The sequence below is a fragment of the Solenopsis invicta genome, chromosome 6 (assembly GCF_016802725.1).
Source record: "Solenopsis invicta isolate M01_SB chromosome 6, UNIL_Sinv_3.0, whole genome shotgun sequence".
NCBI classification, from domain to species: Eukaryota; Metazoa; Arthropoda; class Insecta; order Hymenoptera; family Formicidae; genus Solenopsis; species Solenopsis invicta.
Genome location: NC_052669.1, coordinates 19,509,689 through 19,528,131, shown reverse-complemented (window position 1 = coordinate 19,528,131; position 18,443 = coordinate 19,509,689). Strand labels below are relative to the sequence as shown.

General features: G+C 38.8%; 1 protein-coding gene across 1 annotated transcript in view; it reads left to right on the top strand.

The window, feature by feature from the left end:
• The window catches only part of LOC105204068 (flocculation protein FLO11), a 200,814-nt gene extending 182,878 nt beyond the window's left edge, over positions 1 to 17,936 (top strand). The window contains exons 3-8 of the mRNA XM_011173096.3: positions 3,083 to 3,208; positions 3,772 to 3,894; positions 4,564 to 4,750; positions 10,749 to 10,930; positions 15,071 to 15,311; positions 15,952 to 17,936. Of these exons, the coding sequence (XP_011171398.2) occupies positions 3,083 to 3,208; positions 3,772 to 3,894; positions 4,564 to 4,750; positions 10,749 to 10,930; positions 15,071 to 15,311; positions 15,952 to 16,199 (1,107 nt within the window). The 3' untranslated portion in view covers positions 16,200 to 17,936. The remainder of the gene's footprint in view (positions 1 to 3,082; positions 3,209 to 3,771; positions 3,895 to 4,563; positions 4,751 to 10,748; positions 10,931 to 15,070; positions 15,312 to 15,951) is intronic.
• Positions 17,937 to 18,443: the final 507 nt, after the last annotated feature.

The following is an 18,443-nucleotide window of genomic DNA, read 5'->3' as shown; positions in this document are numbered from 1 at the left end:
GATTCGTGATATTTCGTCTTTCTCTTTTCCGAGTCGGCGGCGTAGCGATCGGAGAACTGGTAGGCGCGATTTGAATCTGCTTAAATATCGAAGACACGTGGCTGTTATAATAGAGAGGGATATTTGAAGGGAAAAAGCCTTGCGGATACCAGATTTATACCAGATATGATGTTTTAATAGAAAGATACTGAGAACAGCGTAATTTCTGTAAATTGCCAAATGTGCGCGATACGTTGTTAAAACCTTGTCTCCTTTAATTTTGTTGACGCATTTATTCATTGCAAATGAAGGGATTTTCACAAGCGAGCTGAAACGCAATTGGGAATCTGAACATAAAGTAATACTTTATGCAATCTCTCGTAGTTCTACTATTTTTAATACAACAGAAATTTAATATCGAGCGTTTAAAAAATTTCCACAAGTCAGAAGAGGCCAAAATCTAGACCGATACAAATTTTTACAAATGAAGTGAGCGAGAGACAAGGCAGGCAGATCGCTTAATGTCTTTAACAAACAGCACAATGTTCTATTCTGACGTGAGTCATAGAATATCATGATATAATTAGAGATCGGATCTCTATTCTCGAGTGTGGTTAGCGATCGAGATTATCGTATCGGAGGAGGTGGCGGCGGGAGAGCGTTGAAAAAGCGCCGCGTGCATCTGTATTTTTAATTGATGCACGCCGGGATGCTGAGGTACAAATCGCCGTTCATGCAGCAGTGCCACTTACGTACCGTTACGCGGCATGACCGGGATTATCGTCGCGCGTTAGCGTTTATCGTACGGCCATCAACCAGCGACGTTCGTTATCGCGCGGATCGCCACGGAATTATGGTAACATTTTGATAATTGGCGCGACAGCGCGCGTGTCGTCGAACATCTGAATCGCCGCTATTACGCATCATTACCTGATCCAGAATGCGGCCCGCGCTAGACCCGTAATTAGCAGAGGACACCGTCCCGAACAGCCGCGCTATTTTAATTAAAACGGATTTTATCATTTATAATGAGATATTGCAGCGTTCGGAGTTCCGAGTGATAAAAAATAGAGTGTGTTTCCGTAGGATCGGATTTGTAATTATCATTATATTTTTTCTCTTGCGAGCTCCACGCAAGTTCTACGTCGCGTTATCACGGCCGTGACTTCGTCGTGAATGAATATCAAACGCGGTCATCGAATAATTCTTTTGCGAAGGTTAGGTGATGATTCATAAAATCGTTAACGTGCCCTCCCTCCTGCTCCTACCCCGACAATTACTACAAGTTCATTGTATGCAGAATAATCCTGGGATGATTCGAGCGCAGTATCATCGAACGGCGCGCGGCTGTAGTAATGAGAAAATGAACGCGAACGCTGGATAATGTGAAAAAATTGTTGTTCGGCTCATTATCTATGATGATTCTCTTTTTTCGTGGAATTTTCCTCGGGTAGCCGAGAAGAAGGTTGTATCGAAGGTCGAAAATCTTCGCGTGCGAGCCTCGTCGAGAGAATCGCGTCTCAAAGTAAAAAGGATTTGTGTCGAGCATTACATTTGCGTGATTATTAATCATTACATCGATGATATGCCAATTAGATGATCTTGTAAATTTATACTTTGATATTTTTTTCTTTATAGCTCGTTTCTTGATAAATCATATTTTCTTATAGTTTGTTATAGTTCTCAATTATCATATTTTTTATGGTTCTTGGCTGAAATTCTGTTTTTGATATACTTAACACGAATATAACATGCGTCAACAATTTTTTTTTGCATCAAAGGTGATAGCTACGTTAATGGTGCAGGCCACAAAATTTCCGGAAATGACATAAGCGAAATGCTTTCACGCCCGCGAGACGTTCATAAATAATAACGCGGACATAAATTTAAATTTAACCTGACAGTCATGGAAATAAATCTGAATGGTGGTACAAAGGTTTGCGTGGACGGTGAAAAAAAGGACCACGCAAATGGGAGAAGGGAGAAAGGACGAGTACAGGGACCAAATAAATAAGCAAGACCGTTTTGGGACCTCGTCTAAAACCCGGTGTTAAATTCGGGCGGTGTTCTTCACGATTGAAATTTCGTCGTCGACAAGCAACCTGATCCGCTTTTTGTAACGATTCTCGCATAAACGATTCTTGCTCCTTTTGCAAAACAATTTACGTGTGGATAAAATATCGCGTAATTAATTAAACGTAATTTATTGTACAATTACGAGTTGAATATTTGGCCGAGTGTGAATGATACAATAAATAAGTGCCGTTCTTCGATCAAACTTTGGCACTTGATAATATTTTTATATCAATTGTTGAATATATTTTTTAGTTTAGTAAATCTTGTGCCAATATGATTGGACTTACAACGCAATCGTAAACTGAAACTAGAAATAATATCTCAAATTAATTTGATTGTCAAATTTAATAGTTAGACGTTATAAGTATCTTAACAAAATTTAACAGTGGCGCTACAAGTATCTTAAAAAAAAAACTTATATGAATATTAAAGGTAGATCCAAAATTCATACATTAAGGACCTTTTAATTTATCAAGTTTAAAATAATTATATAGAAAAATTACAAGAATGAGAGAGAAAAAAAAACAAAGTTAAAAGTTCTATTAAAAGTTTTTGTGCCCCAATATTACAATTAATACCACAACCTTTATTCTTTCACTATGAAAGTAAATTAATTACAACTTCCTATAAACTGAAACAAGGTTTGATAGATAGGAAGAAACTCTTTTTACCGTTGTTCTCGGTTAATAAAAATATTCAGCGCAGTTGCGGTTTATTCGATTTCCTTGAAAGCACAGTTGGCAATTATTTTTATATCACTTGCCTGCATATCTTATCGCCGTTGCATGAAACGTCGACGTTATATTTTCGCGTAGAATCGCGGTATATTTGTCTAACTTAATTCCGGCAGTATTACCCTCGCGGAATTACACTCGGGCCGCCTCGATCTATCTCGCTGATCTTCATTGCCACGCGGCATTGCGCTCCCCAATTAAACGGGAGTGACGACCGATTCAAGCGGCTCCCCGACGCGCGTGCGAGCGGCATGTTGTATACACGTTGCGCTGACGTTGATTTGCTTATGCAGGTGCTCGAGGAGTCGGACACGTCATCGGAGATAAGCTGCAGGAAGGACGCTCTTAATCTCGAAAACGGCGACTTCAAGACGTCCATCGAGAAGGCCATCACAAAGTTACCGAGGATACAGCACTTGGTGAGAAATTAACGAACGCTCTGCATATTTAATGCGACAGCGGTCACGTAGTAATTGTTTGCACAGCTTCTTCGACGCGAAATCTCTGGCGCAAGATTCTTTTCGCACTTACAATTGTATTTTATTCGATTTAACGATTGCGAAGAAATATCCGGAGTTGAATTAATTTACGTGTTGATATCGAAATATTAATTTTATAGTGCAATCTAACTAGCTGTCTTTCTCCCCTGTCTCTCTCTATTTTTTATCTGATAAAATAATTTGCATAAATAAGAAGTAATTCAGAGCGGGTTATTTTTGCATATAGTACATAATGAATTGATTTTATCGCGTTTTGCACGTATAGAAAGATCGCGTTTTGCGTTATAGAGAAACACGTCAATGGAAAATCCCGGAAGTTCGTTTCCTTAACGCGAAAGTAATTTTAGTGGTGTCAGGCGCGAGACACATTAATTCTAGGCGACGGGACGGACACGTCGAACGTTCACTCTCGCGCATGTGAATTAGCAGTTATTTTTGGACATTTCTAAACCGTAGTTTAACCCTCTCGACTCTCCGTACAGTGTCACGAAGCTGAGAAACCACCGCCGCCGCCGCCGCCGCCGCCATCCCAGGAATCCAGATGGGAGTTTCCTAGAGATAAGCTTAGATTACAGACAGTCCTCGGGCAAGGAAACTTCGGCCAGGTGAGAAGATACTTCCTGCGGTATCCCTGTAAAAAAAGAGAGAAAGAGAAGCCTGTAATTTGCGGCTGTCGGATGGTTTTTACGAAATATCTGAAATTCATGCGAAAACGTAACCTTCGCGACCAAGTTCAACGGTTCCTTCTTCCGATATTTATCTCCAAAAGCTATTTTGTCTACTCCTTTACTTACGCAATTCCATTCATGTTGATTTCAATAGTAATAACAGCTCTCTCGACGTATGCGATTTGCGTTGTGACCGTCGTACTTATTTGTGAAATGCGATAATGTGCAGTTAGCGTAATGTTAGTATAATTGAATTGATTATGCAAAATCGATTGTGGGAAAACTTGAGGAATACATAATCCATCGCGATTTTTTCTAGTAACGCAAAGACGAATGAGCAGTTTATATAATGGGTTCCCATCGTGATTAGAAATTTTTTTTTTTTCGTTGCAATAACATAAAATTGACCCGATAAAATTAGAATCCGCGATCTTAAATTACTTTTTATCAATGCGTGACGTCATTTGGAATAAATGCATTTAAAAAAAAATGCAAGAGTCGATTAGTTAACACATCTTCAAAGGGAAAAAATATTTTTGGAGTTTATACATTTTTGAGATGTAAGTTTTTATTGGATTTTAAATGATGATTGAATTGAAATGCCAGGTGTGGAAAGCCGAAGCCGACGATTTGACAGGTCATCAAGGTACGACCCGATTAGTGGCAGTGAAAACTATCAAAGAAGGCGCCTCCGATCGGGAAAAGGAGGACTTGGATCGCGAACTCGAAATCATGAAGCAATTAGGCAGTCATCCGAACGTCGTGACGCTTTTAGGCTGCTGTACCGAAGAAAGTAAGTTGTACGATCAGATTATCAATCTGTTTATTTTATTCTGTGATATTTTTCCGATGAAAAACGTAGTGCAGGACTCGAGCATAGCTGTACGATATAAGAGAAATTTTTATGAATTAAAAAACCGAAATACAATAAACTTTTATTATAATTAGAATAATTTTTCTAATTAATCTAACATAGATAGATATTTAATTCTATCTTAATTTACAATTTTAATACGAGGAAAATTCAAAAGGTAAAGTGAATTTATTTATCCCTCGCTGTACAAGTTCGGCGTTCCGAGTGGAAACTAAAGTAGAATACTGCGGTAAAAATGGCAAAATAAAAGTTGTGCAGGATCGTTAATATTAATTTAATAGCCGGCATCTCTCTAACGTAATTGCTCGGAAACATCCGAGCGAACATCGTATCATCTTTTTTCAATTAACGAAGAATTACTTCCACCCTGAGACCTGCATACGTTGCACATCTGGTCGTACGGTATAATCAACCGAGTGGAGAAACACTATACCATATGGCATCGACACACGTATCGGCGGTGCGACACGCATCGCGCAATTTCCCGCGGAAACGCATCCTCGCCGCGCGGTCCCTATTTCGATTTGCATCGGCTAGCAATCGGCGCTGCACCTGCAGCCGCACGCGGCAACTGTGCTCAGTGAATCTTCCTCATTACCGTCACTTATCTACGACCTTGCATGTCGCCGCTCGCGCACGGGCCTTGGCAGCGTAAACTTTATAAAAACCGATGGCGTTTTAAGTACCGGCACTTGGACGCAGAATGCACGGATCGCCAGTATATAGTAATTAAGTAATCAAGTCCCGGCTAACAGAGAGAACCGCGTAAGGATTGCGACTCCTTCAATCGGTTTGCCGCCGCCGCGATGCGTTCGCGATGCACTAGTCGTCCTTGCCGTTTAATCGAAATTCGCGGACGAGCAGTGAGACAGCGACCCTAGCTCATTACTCAAACTATTAAAATATCTGCAAACAACACGTCCCACGAGGGTAATAAATAATTAAATGTAATAAATCGATAAATCTCTAAACTCGATCTCGATGTATTATGCACGACTTTATTGCAAATCTTAGACGCGCCGAAACAATAAATGCATAATGCAGAAAAGTTTTATCGCGTCTTTAAACCGCGTATTTACATCGAAAACGAATAATTTGTCCGTGTAAAATGCGTAAAATGCATTTTGCGTATTTTGTCGAATGACTGGTTTATATGTTTTAAATACGATTGCATAAGACGATGGTTAGACGCGGGAACGATTAAACGGTCAGCGTGAAAATGTTTGTCTTTACTGCGATTGCGCTCGCGCGGACGATAAATTAGACAGCCATTATGATAATTACGTGAGAATCGCTTTGTTTTGCACAGAAAGATTTATCCGTTTCGCTGTGTGTCGTTATCTACGCCATAATAATTGCAAACTTGACAACTGCAAATTAAATCGTCGTGCAAACAATTCGCGTATTATGTGTTTTCCTGTTGTACCTCTGACGCTAAATCAAAATCGTGCGTCTGGAAATCTCGAATTTATGGACAGTGGAGTTATTAATGTTTCTTCAATTAAAATTAATTTTCCACTTGATATGACGCAATTGTCTTCATGCGAATCGCATAAGTTGGCGTAAAAATATCTGCGATTGCATAAATTTGCAAATAAAAGAATAAAGTCGACGGATGATTCTCTGTTATTTCATCGTGTATCTTGATTGATTAAAAACAACAGCATCCTGCTTCCACAATACCGGATCGAGTAATCGAAAGCGCTTCAATGTATGTATGTACATACCAGGGCTTCATTATCGAAAGTGCACAATAAATTGGCAAACAATTTCCTTGCGGATAAATGGATTGCTCTTTTGAAGAGCGGCCCTTATTACGGAAAATTGCGAGAGGAAAAATTAATTATGCCCTCCCAGAACTTTAATAAGGTTCAATAAAGAGGAAACATATTTATAAAATATTTTATGTGCAGTAAATAATTTATATTGCTCTTGAAGAATGTTAAAAATTCTGTTGCGTGGACGGGGGAGGGATAATTCTATATTTCTCCTTCTATAAAAAGCAATTCTAATTAAACATATACAATGCATATATTTTATTACAATATATCTGTGTGGTAATATATCATAAAACATTTGTAACTCAAATAATATAATAATAATTTTTAGAATTTTCAAAAAGCACGTATGTACGTAGATTAGCTTTTCTAAATGAACAAGAAAGATATATTCTTGCAGATTAGAAACTAATTGAGTTTTTTGCATTTTCTTGCGGGGATTAAATTTACGGTAGAGATGTCAAAAAAAGTTCGAGCAATTTTGCACGTGTCGAGATGAATCATGGAGAGGCAGAGACCTCCATTATACATCTTTCTCTTCTTCCAGGCACCGTTCGATATCGTCATTCTCATCGTATAAATTTCCATACGCATCTCTGCGAAGCCCCTGTTCACGGCACAATACGTTTATTAAGCAGATATCCTCGTGATACGGCCGTTCCATTCGCGAATCAAAGGGAGCTAAATAAAAAAGCGGGCAACGATAAGATCTGGGCGGATCAGGCGGATGATCGATCATCATTTAAGTGAGACAATTCATTGGCATTAATAAAATTAAATTATTATTATAAAATGTCGAGCTAATTATGGAGTGTTTTTTTGTTTTGCACATGGATTTCTGCATTTTGAAGTAATTTAATTTTTTTTATTTTTAAGAAGAGTAAAAAAGAGTCTGGCATTGAGATTGCACTGAAGAAACGTTAACGATCGTAAAATAGCAATTATTTTATTTGTTTAATGTGTAATGGAACTAATCAACACTTAATCACCGAAACGATCGTTCGTGAAAGGAATAGACGTGGCGAAAAAAAAAATATTCGTACGGGCAATCGCAACGATAAAATGCTCATCGTGGGCGCAGTAAAGATCGAGATTGCTTGGCAAATCGCGAACTTTAGAGGAATGTTCGTATTTTTCGGGCGTCGCCGACGCGTCTCAGGGAGTGTGGGCCAAAAAGGGTTCTCTCTAGCAGCTCTACCCTCGCACAATGGCGAATATGGAAGGCTCGGCGCGGTCCAGGAACACGAGACGAGCCACCGCATAAAATTTACGACATTTAAATTTTGGCTCCATCGCGTTTATCGTTTGCGGCCACGTTCGAATTTCTTTCCGGCGACGTTCGTCAAAGGAAAGTCTTTTGACCGTTTTACGATCGCCGTTCAAACGAAAATAAACCTCACGTCGAACAGTCGTGCTTCGACCGCCGGGAGAATTATTAGCAGCCGAAGAATCGAGTGGCGGACGCCACAGATTCTACAATTTCTCATGTTTGAGTAATGTTAAGAAAAAAAAAAAAAACAATTCTACGTCGGTCTTAGAAAATTAAGTAATAACATTCTCAACGCATTGCGTGCATCAAATTGACGCGTTAATGAACACATCATCTCACGGTTGCGCTGAGCTTTTTGTTGCGAAGCAATTTCCTCTCCGTCCAAAGAAATGCTTCGTGCCTGATAAAAATGATGAGCCTCTCTTATTCAGCCATCGTCCGTTCTTTTTTCCTTTTACCCCTAATCAAGTTTCAGCTTACTCGCTTGCACGACGACGCGTACGAAATAGGAACGACATTAAGAAGCGGCATTCTTTAAAACCTGCGAACTCGGGGAACACAGTGTCTTTTTTTTTAGACACGAGTTTTTCATGCGGATAATATTCTAGAAGTTTGAGAGACCGATAGCGTGGTTAGGTTCAGGCGGTTTGTTTTACAACAAAACTTCGCGCCTGTTTGAAATGAGTTTCTGATACTTTGCGTCATCCTCATCTGAGAAATGAATAATCCTAAAATTCAATGGAGTTAATTGCCTTATTATACTTCGTGATTAAAAACTGTCGGTTCGCGTCAAAATCTCGAAACGCCATCGGGTTTATAATTTTGTTTACATTCAGCTATATCGGGATGATTAGCATACGACGTAGAATCAAGAAGAGATTGGAAAGGAGCCTGTTCCAACGCGTCAGTCGAATGTATAATTTTTTACCAGTACTTCGGCACGCTCCGCGAGTGCGTTTTCCATCAATTTTGCATGCGCAAAATATGATTTACATGAAAATGAAACGTGAACGATACCACAGCCCACGTATCGACGTTGAACATTCGTATCGCTTTACATTCGTCACGGCTATTGTATCGTGCGCGTGTCATATCGATCGACATAGGCGCCGATCTGCAATTTTTGCAACGAAAGAGCTGCAGCGTGGAGTTCAACGTGCGCATTTGTCAATCGGAGCCCCGATATATATATCATGTTCCAACGAAAGGTTAACAGGCATTGCTCTTGAAAAGAAATCTCTTTATATGCAGCAATTGTCTTAATTCCACATTTTTAATTGCAATTCTTTTTACCTATAATTTGCATAGACAAAATATATAAATATCTATTTAGAACCAGATTTTTATTTTTAATTAGTTTAATTAACAGGTCTCGCGAATGAAAGGAAAATCGAGTCGGTAAGAAAAGGTTCAGAATTTAATTTTTAAAAGTAATTTTGCATATAAAATAATTTTTTTTTTAAATAAATTATTGCGTAATTGCTAATGTAACTGTAATTTTTTAATTTTAATTTTTCAGTGAAATGACGATTTTATTATTCAGATTTAATCGAAGCTTATTAGTATATTAATATATTCATGTATAAGTTTTCGTAGCGTGATATAATTACGATACAACTAACAAATACTGAATACAATGCAGTGACACGATATTAAATTGCTAATACGTTAATAACGCACGACTTAATACGGTCGAAGCAAGCATTGGAAGCATTACGTTTAATCCATTTTGAAAAATATACTGGCGCGATTAATTCGGAGCGAATACGAGCGCGCGCTGGCACATGCTACTTGGCGAACAAAAATTATTAGACAGGACGATAATATCGGCCTAATATAAGAATTACGATTCGACGCGCCGACAAAAGTGGCTCCATAAGTTACAATCAAGCGGGTACTAAGCGATACTAACTCTTTCAAAAGTGCGTCCCTTAAATTATTTCGAACGTGAAATATTTCCCCAGCATCCTCATCACGTGTTCCTCCAATCGTCCGCGCGTCTTTTTATCCATCATTGTTACGATAATAGCAATCGTCTGTTAAATGTACTATAATTGGGTAATTTTCACATAAAATGTAGCTTCATTGAAGCAATAATTAAATATTTAAAAACCTTGCTTCGAATTGGAACGTGTCACGATATTTGATGTCAATAATGACGTAAATAATTATACACTAGGAAAAAAGTGTAGTACCGTCAGCAAAAAGTTTAATTGAAGATATAATAGTAATCACATATTATTTTATATAAAGAAATGTAATTGCTTTTATGAAACACGTGTAAAAAAAGCTTGTTTATACTAACTAAATTTGTTCCTGCATGTGTGTACATGTTGTAATTTAATTCATTGGATATTGAAATATATTACAATATTTAAATAAATTATTTCCTCGATTAAGTTATATTTTATTGAAACATTAACATATAATAGTTTATATATATATGTTTACAACTCAAGCACGTTGATTACAGGCTCGTATTTTTTCCGATATATCGTAATAAAACTCATACCAATGCAGTCGAGAAAAATTCAGTCGACCTTGGAAAGTGTAACAAGAGAAAACTGCCGTTTTTATCTAAACACACGACGATGTTTTCGACGAATTTACTGAACCGCGATAAAGTGTACCTTGAATAGTAAATTACAATTGAAGCAAATGCATACGGCGCACCTCGTAATACATATGTTTGCTTCGTCCCTTAAAAATGCATTACTCATTTGAATCGTGAGTAACAGTTGATGAATAAGAGTTATCCTTCGTTGATTGAAATCCCCTTCCTCGTAACGCAGGAGCGACACGCTCCAATGCGCTTTGAGTTCCATGAATGAGCATAAAGGATTCAATGCGCGATTTTCTCTGATTGCAGAGCCTCATTATCTCATACTGGAGTACGTCATGTACGGGAAACTGCTCGCGTATCTGCGTGATCACCGTACCAGGCAGTACTTTTACAACTTCAGCGAGGATTCGGCAGCCTTGACATCCAGGGATCTCACGGTTTTCGGATATTGCGTGGCCAGAGGCATGGAGTATCTTGCGTCGAAAAAGGTACGAATACTTTTCTCAGAACACTTCCCAGTGTAAACATTGGAGCTCATCAAGATTTAACTGTCTCTCTCTAATGATACAATTAGGCTGAGAGAATTGCAGTTAAATCTCAGCTGAGATCACTTTAATGTTCGTGGGAATGTCTGATACACTTTTATTGCTCATATTTCATATTTATGAACAAAAGTAAATTTATTTCTCACATGATGCGTACGCATGGAATAGATAGCATTCTCTTTTGCTTTCTTTTCTCTTCGGCTTTATATCGAACCTTTCATTAAAAAAGAAATTTGAGAAATACGAGAAGAAACGCGAATCGCGAATAAATCTTATGATAATTTTTAGTCCGATGAAATCAATGCATGTGACGATACGTATTTTTATCTTCTCTTTTTTTCTACTTTTCTCCGTCGTTCTGTAATGTTACATAAATTTAAAAAATTCCTTTTTTTTTCAAATTTAATTAAGAGTTACATTATTGTAATAAAATTTTATTAATAAAACGGAATAAAACGTTTATTTTTTTATTAATGACGAAAAGAATTTAAGTGCGTCTTTATTCTTTATACTTTTAATAAGTGAGCAGAATTTTAGCAGGTTTATAATAATTTGTTAAATAATTCTATTTATTAGGATAGTAAACATTTTTTTTAATTTCTAAAAATAATTCTTTGTCGTTTCACAATAATTTAAACTTGTTGAAAAACGATTACAATCCCGTCAGTTTATAAATATCGTTTTAAAAACTCTTTATTTAAGTAAAGATGATGTCACAAGACTAACATAAAATTTCACGTTTCATCAATTATCGCTCCGGTGAATCGGTAACAGACCTTGATGACGCTTACGGTTTTTCAATGACGCAACATTAGTAGGTCATCGTAATGTCGTATTAGTTTTTTTTTTACTCGCGGCAGCAGATATTTACTTAAAAAATTAAAAATTCGCAAGGTCTCAACATAAGTAATTGTCATGTTCGCGAAGGAGAAAAAGTTCCTTCAAGTACAATGAAAATAAATATTATTATTACAACGTGTGTCCTGGCAGTTCTCAATGACGCTATATTAACGATGCGAGATCGTTATGATTGATGTGTAATAGCGCGTGCTAATTAATTTTGCTTTGTTACGCACGGCTGAACCGAAGGTCCTTTAGGTTTCTCGAAGTAGGTGATTGTTATTCCGCCGAAGAGGAGAAGAAGTAGCTTCAACCCTGACTGTTTGACGATCGCTTGGCGATCGCTTGGCGATTTCCTTCTTTCTTTCTTTGCGTCACATACCGCCAACAGAATAGCGTGGTGAGACCGCTAACAAGAGGGGAAAGGAATCGCGATAAATTTCGGCACGACACCTCCACGATCGATACGCACCGTAGCCGTTTAAAATATTTAGATACAAGCCCTCTCGTTAATCTTTCCACGCTTTAACGAGCCTCCAATGCCGTAAGTAACGCGCGACCGGTTAATCGTGCGGTTAATGCCATCCTAAATATAATATTTTTCGAAGAATATGAGTTTAAGTATGAATAATTTTTTATGTATTCGAAGGAGACGTTCAGAGTCGGAGGAAACGTTAGGAAAGAATTTATTTGATGACTTACAGTCGAATAAAAAGAGTTTCGAAACGCTTTTGATAGATTGCAGTAATTATTTCAATTTAATGCATGCAATAAACATTTCGAAAAATATAACGTTTATCAAAAAAACACTGTGATTATTTATCTTGTTTAAAATTCTTTAAGTTATAAACTTTATTATTTATTAACTTTATTAATTATTTAGTTTCGTAAATTCGAGGGTGTTTTTGTGACAACGTGCATTTTTTAAATTAATCAACATTTATTGCTTGCGACATGACTGCAAGCATTGCACGTTTAATAACTTTTACGGTCAATTATTAACATTCTATTGCTTGGGAAACATGATGAATAGTTTTTCCTTACGCAATTTAAAATATAGATAGGCAAAATTGCTGTTGTATGCGATGATGCAAATATAAGAATTAATGCACGGTTAATAATAATGAACGGTCGTACTCATCCTCTTAGCTAAGTCATTTCGTACGCGATTTTAACTTTTTTACTACACCGAAGAAATAGTTTCGCATGAAGCATTTATGGTTTCAAAGTAACGTCTCGGTAATAGCTAGCACTGATGACTTTTTACCGGGAACGATTTGGCCATTTTGATTTGAGAAATTAAATCCCGTCTATTTCTGCTTATAAGGATGGACCTGAAAAAAGATCTCGCGTTAACATTTTTTTTACGTACTTATAAAAGATGAAAAGTGAGAGTCTTTCGAGGACATTCTGCCGGTGGAAGGTCGCGGGGGATCATCGACTGCACGACAAACAATCCGCTAATGATGTTTAAACTCAAACATTTTCACAGAGTCGTAAAAACTCGCCACCATCGCGTTCGTTCCTGCCTGGTGGATCTGTGTCACTAGGCAAAGATTTAGTTTTTTTTCTCGTAAAGAACGAGTTCGAGGATACTCGCCCAGTGTCTTTTCACTTGATTCGAGAACGATAAACGGCCCCTCGATGACGTTTTTATAATCTGGCGCGATCTGATTAGTTTCGCGACTAGGAGACTGCGTTTTGTCATAAAATATAGAAAAATATGTTTATGTTATTTGTACGTCATCGAGAAAACAACTTTATGACTCCTAAATTTTAGAGAATTCTGCGTTCCCGAGACTGAGAAAAATAATTTTATTTCTAATTTTTATACGCGAATATCAATGCTTGCACTCGGATGATTTCGTTTTATTATGAAGTTCTTAAATAGGCGATCACAGCTGGTTCCCGATGATAATGTATATTTAGGGGTCGTAATACGCGCCGCCGCGATAAACAAAGATTAACGTGACGCCGATGGAATGTTTGCCACGTGATACAAGTATCGCAAACTGGTATCCGAAAAATCTTGCCAACATTCTGTGCAAACAGTCGAGAGGCGCAACTTTGTTGCGTGGCCGATGTACCAATTTATCCCGCTCGATGCATCATCAATTAAAACTGGAATGCTCGCGCGCGACGGAGTAAATATATTTTTCATTCGGAGACTCTTCGTCAGAGCGGCACGTACATGTGTATGTGCTACGCGTCGCGTAGGGGAAGAGAAAATTTTCCGCGGAAGAGAGCGCGTGACGACTCTGAGGAGGATACACCTGACGATTAATAGGTGATTAGGGGAACAAAAGAGCCCTCCCGCGAAACGCCCGATCAAATGTCGAATTACCAGTTTCCGTCCGTGTAATAGCTTCCAGGAAACGGCGCAGCGAAAATTATTCTCTCGGGTTAATAGACAATTACGTAGTCGCTAAATGATAGTGCACGACGCGTACCCGTACGCCAGCTGCGAACGTGCGTAGATGCATTCTAGATAGATGCGCTGCATTCGAGCGGAATTTTGCAGCGGCGAACGCAGCTGATGCGCCCGACGTTTCGTAACGCCGTATTTGCATCATCCAGTCTCGTTGCGTATCATAATTATCGTCTTGGTTTCTTGTTGTGGCTTTCGGAGTCATTTAGCGAAACTTCATTTGGCCGAATGCACGTTGAACGGTCGATTAAAATATAATTGATAGCAACGGCGAGGCTGGCATGAGGTCATGGCGCAATTCGCCACGATCGAATTACACGTACCTCAGTATTTTTTTTTTTTTTTTTGCATTCAAGCTGGTCTCTTATTTTATCATACGTTCGGTAGGCCAGGCAGACGTCTCTTTCACCCGTCGTTGCGCGTGCTGGATTAGAACCCATCGACGAAATTCCCGTTTATTTATTCCTCTCAGATATCCTTGCTTTCTAGTAGTTGAGCACATATCGGCGGATCGACATTACTAGATTGATCGGATCTATCGAGCACACTCGAGACTCGGCTGTCGCTGAAATAATATTTGCCTTCGCGCAGACAAGTTCCTTTCCTCTGCCGCGAATCCCGTTTTGTCGCGCGTGCAAGAGCTCGGACTCAAGGCCCGAGTTTTTCTCGGGACAGGCTCTCGATGGCTGCACCGAACTCGTAATAGCGTGTAATTCCCCGTCATGCGGGCAGGCCGTAAGCAATCGCACACGTAATGGAACATGCACCTCTCGAGCGGTCGGTGTGACTTGGCTCTCTCTCCTTCTCTGCCGCAGATCATCCACCGCGATCTCGCCGCCAGAAACGTCCTCGTCGATCACAACAAGCTGTGCAAGATCGCCGACTTCGGTATGTCGAGGTTCGCCAACGAGGACGGCGAGGTGATCGAGACCAGGCACGGCAGGAACGCCCTGCCCATCCGATGGATGGCCCCCGAATCGTTGATCTACTCCCTGTTCACGACGAAGACTGACGTCTGGAGCTTCGGGATTCTGATGTGGGAGATCGTCACTTTAGGTACGTGCCTTTCCGTCGTCCGTTTTCAGAACCAAGTGACTTGCTTAGTTTTGATAGCTTGTTATTCGTATAAATATATTTCTCTCTTTTTATCAAAAGTCTTTTAAAGTAGAAAAGATTTGAGAGTCCATTAATTATCTCGATGTTATTCGATGTCAAAATAAGAATACACGTGTGCGGACAAGCTTTACAGCTAACGCTGTAGAAATATCGCTGAAGGAGTGCCAAGAGTAACATTAACGCACGTTGCCTTTTTATTATTTTGTTCGTTAAACGTAAACTTTGATCAATTCTGTTTAATTAAACAAATTGAAAGAAGGGGAAAAAAATTAATCTATAAAATGTATGACTATTAAGTATGTCTTCGAAATATTACAGCGATTTTCTGAAAATCTTTATTTTCCTTTCTCTTCTATGTTATCTCTACTTCCTCTTTTTTTCTACAATAAATTGCAAGAATTCGATGTATTTACACGTGTAAAACGATAATCTTAAATATCTACTTACGAAGAAGAGAGAAATATCTGTTTTGTTTCTCGTTGAAACGTGCAGTAACCAATGGAAGGTAGCTTCCTACCTACCTAGCGGCCTAGCTGATATTCCGTGGTAATAATCGCACCACCTTGTGCTCTCTGTTCAGGTTCGACACCATACCCGGATATGACGGCGCGGGAAGTCATGCGGAACGTGCACAACGGTTATCGACTGGAGAGGCCTTCGCACTGCCGAAGCGAGCTCTTCAGGGTGATATCCCGATGCTGGCACGCCGATCCCGACCGCAGGCCGGAGTTCCAGATTCTACGCAGGGATCTCGCCCAGCTGCTGGAGGACAACATGAACGGACACTACGTGGACCTCGAGAGCTTTGCCTCCGAGTGCACCGACTGAGAGCGGCCAACGGAGGAAACCTCAGGCTCATCTTCGATCGCATCGGGAAATTTCGAAGCGAAGAGACTCGCGCTTGGCACTGACACTTGGTGTCACGTGAGCAGGGAGAGTTTTCGACGTATCGATCCTTGAAAGAGCGACTTTCCCTCGTAGAACGTAATTGAGATTATCGAATTCTGCGAGATCTGTGGGACGTCCTATGTCCTGTTTTTGATCTTCAAAAATTCGTAGGTATTTTGTATTCACGTTTCGCGAAGTAGAATCGCCAACTGCTACTTGGGCCAACGGGGAATTATCCAATTGTACAAAAATTCTCCCGACTTGTATGTAAAAATCGCAATCCGTCCGCAAACTCAAATTCGTCCAGTACACTTGCACGAGTCTCATTATCATTGTGCAATAGCAGATTGTAATAACAAGATGCGATGTTAATTTATTATTATGCGAATACGACATGTACTCAGCAACAACGTCGCACATACATTCGTAATAGTTACGAATAGATTTTTATCATTGGATACTTCTACGATTCGCTGAAGTATACATGTAATTAATTATGTGATTTTCATCTTGCTGAAGTATGCAAAACTTAGAACACAGGAACACTGTAACGCGCGATGATGTGATAAATAATGGAAAAAAAAAATTATGTAAGCACGATGCTTAAAGCGCAAGAAAAATTTATCAAGTCCGCAAAATACGAGTATTTTATCTAAAATAGAATTCTTGGGTAAGTAGAGTATTCTTACAATTAATTATACGCGAACTACCGTGCGTTAATCTTTCCGCATCTATTAATTTTTATCCTATTAATTTTATTTATTTAAACGAAAGAATGTATACATTGATTTTGCACAATTGATGATTGCATGAAAACTTGCTGTTACGTTATGTGTTTTAGATAAATTATTTTTTTTATTAGAAAAACACATTCGGACGTCAGTTTATCGAAACGACAGCGGATATTATTTTCAGCAGAGAGTTTTGCTCTGAGATTTTGACATTCATTCATTATTACTTCGAACGAAAGAGACGGCAATAGAAAGACTTCAATTCATCACGTTGAACTTGAATGGCACAACAACGAGACTCAGCTTTGCGTCGCGGCATTTGTACATACTGTGTCCCCTGCGTAATATATACATATATAGATATAAAGATAAATATTATATTTGCCGGAAATCAAAAAGAGATGCCCCATTCTGCGAAACGCATTACTCGCCGTAATACTGTAACAATAATTCCCACTATTAATCGTTAGGTACGTCCATCCCGTATTTCCAATCGCGCCCGACGCGTTTATTCTTAATCATTCTAGTCTTTCGCGACGCGTTTTGGGGCGACGATCGGTATAGATCGGTATACATCGCACGCTATTTTCCTTTTTTCATTCTCCGCTTTTATGAGCGTTACCAATTCTCTCGAAATTGCGATATCGGCAACGTAATATAATATATCGCGGTCGTAAAAAAAGAAAAGAAAGAAAATTACCGATTAATGCCCCGTTGTCAGTTGATTATTGTATTAAGTATTTTTTTTTTCTTTGCTGTCTTCTTTTGCGATATCGTTTTCGCTCTTTGATAGGGGCTGGTTTTCGTTATCATTCGAGACATTGCTCTCGGATATAATGCATTTTGTGCGTTATTATCGCGAAAAAAAAAAGTTGCGACCAACACATTGTATGTAGACTCGATTGTATTAAGAACTTTTGTCAGTAAACGTTATGAGAAAATTTAATTATTTACGTATTTTATCGATCAGATCGAATTTAGTCTATAACAATGCACCTTGATTTGTCTCTCTAGATTTGACAAGATAATGGTATAAATCATCGTGTGCACGAAAACATTTTCCAACTGCCACTTCCTTCGTAAAGTGTCTACAGTAGATAGTCTTGGAAGCGCGAAAAATGATGGCGTGAATTATGGCGAAACTGGCATCGCGTGCTGCGCGCGTGCACATTAATTATCTCAACGCGAAAGATCCCCGATCGTCGTAAAATGTAATCTTGTTTGATAACGCTGCCTCTACACTCCGAGGTAAAATTATCGAAGTCATGCATATCTGTTTTTATAAACACATATGATGGCTCTGTGTAAGCAGTAAGTAAAAAAAAACGAGTATCTGTGCGCAGCAAATGTTATACGGAATAATTTTATTTTAAGAAGAAATATGGAAACATTGAAAATCTTGACATATTTTGCAACGAGATATCTTGATGCAAATTATTTCTGTCGGACTACA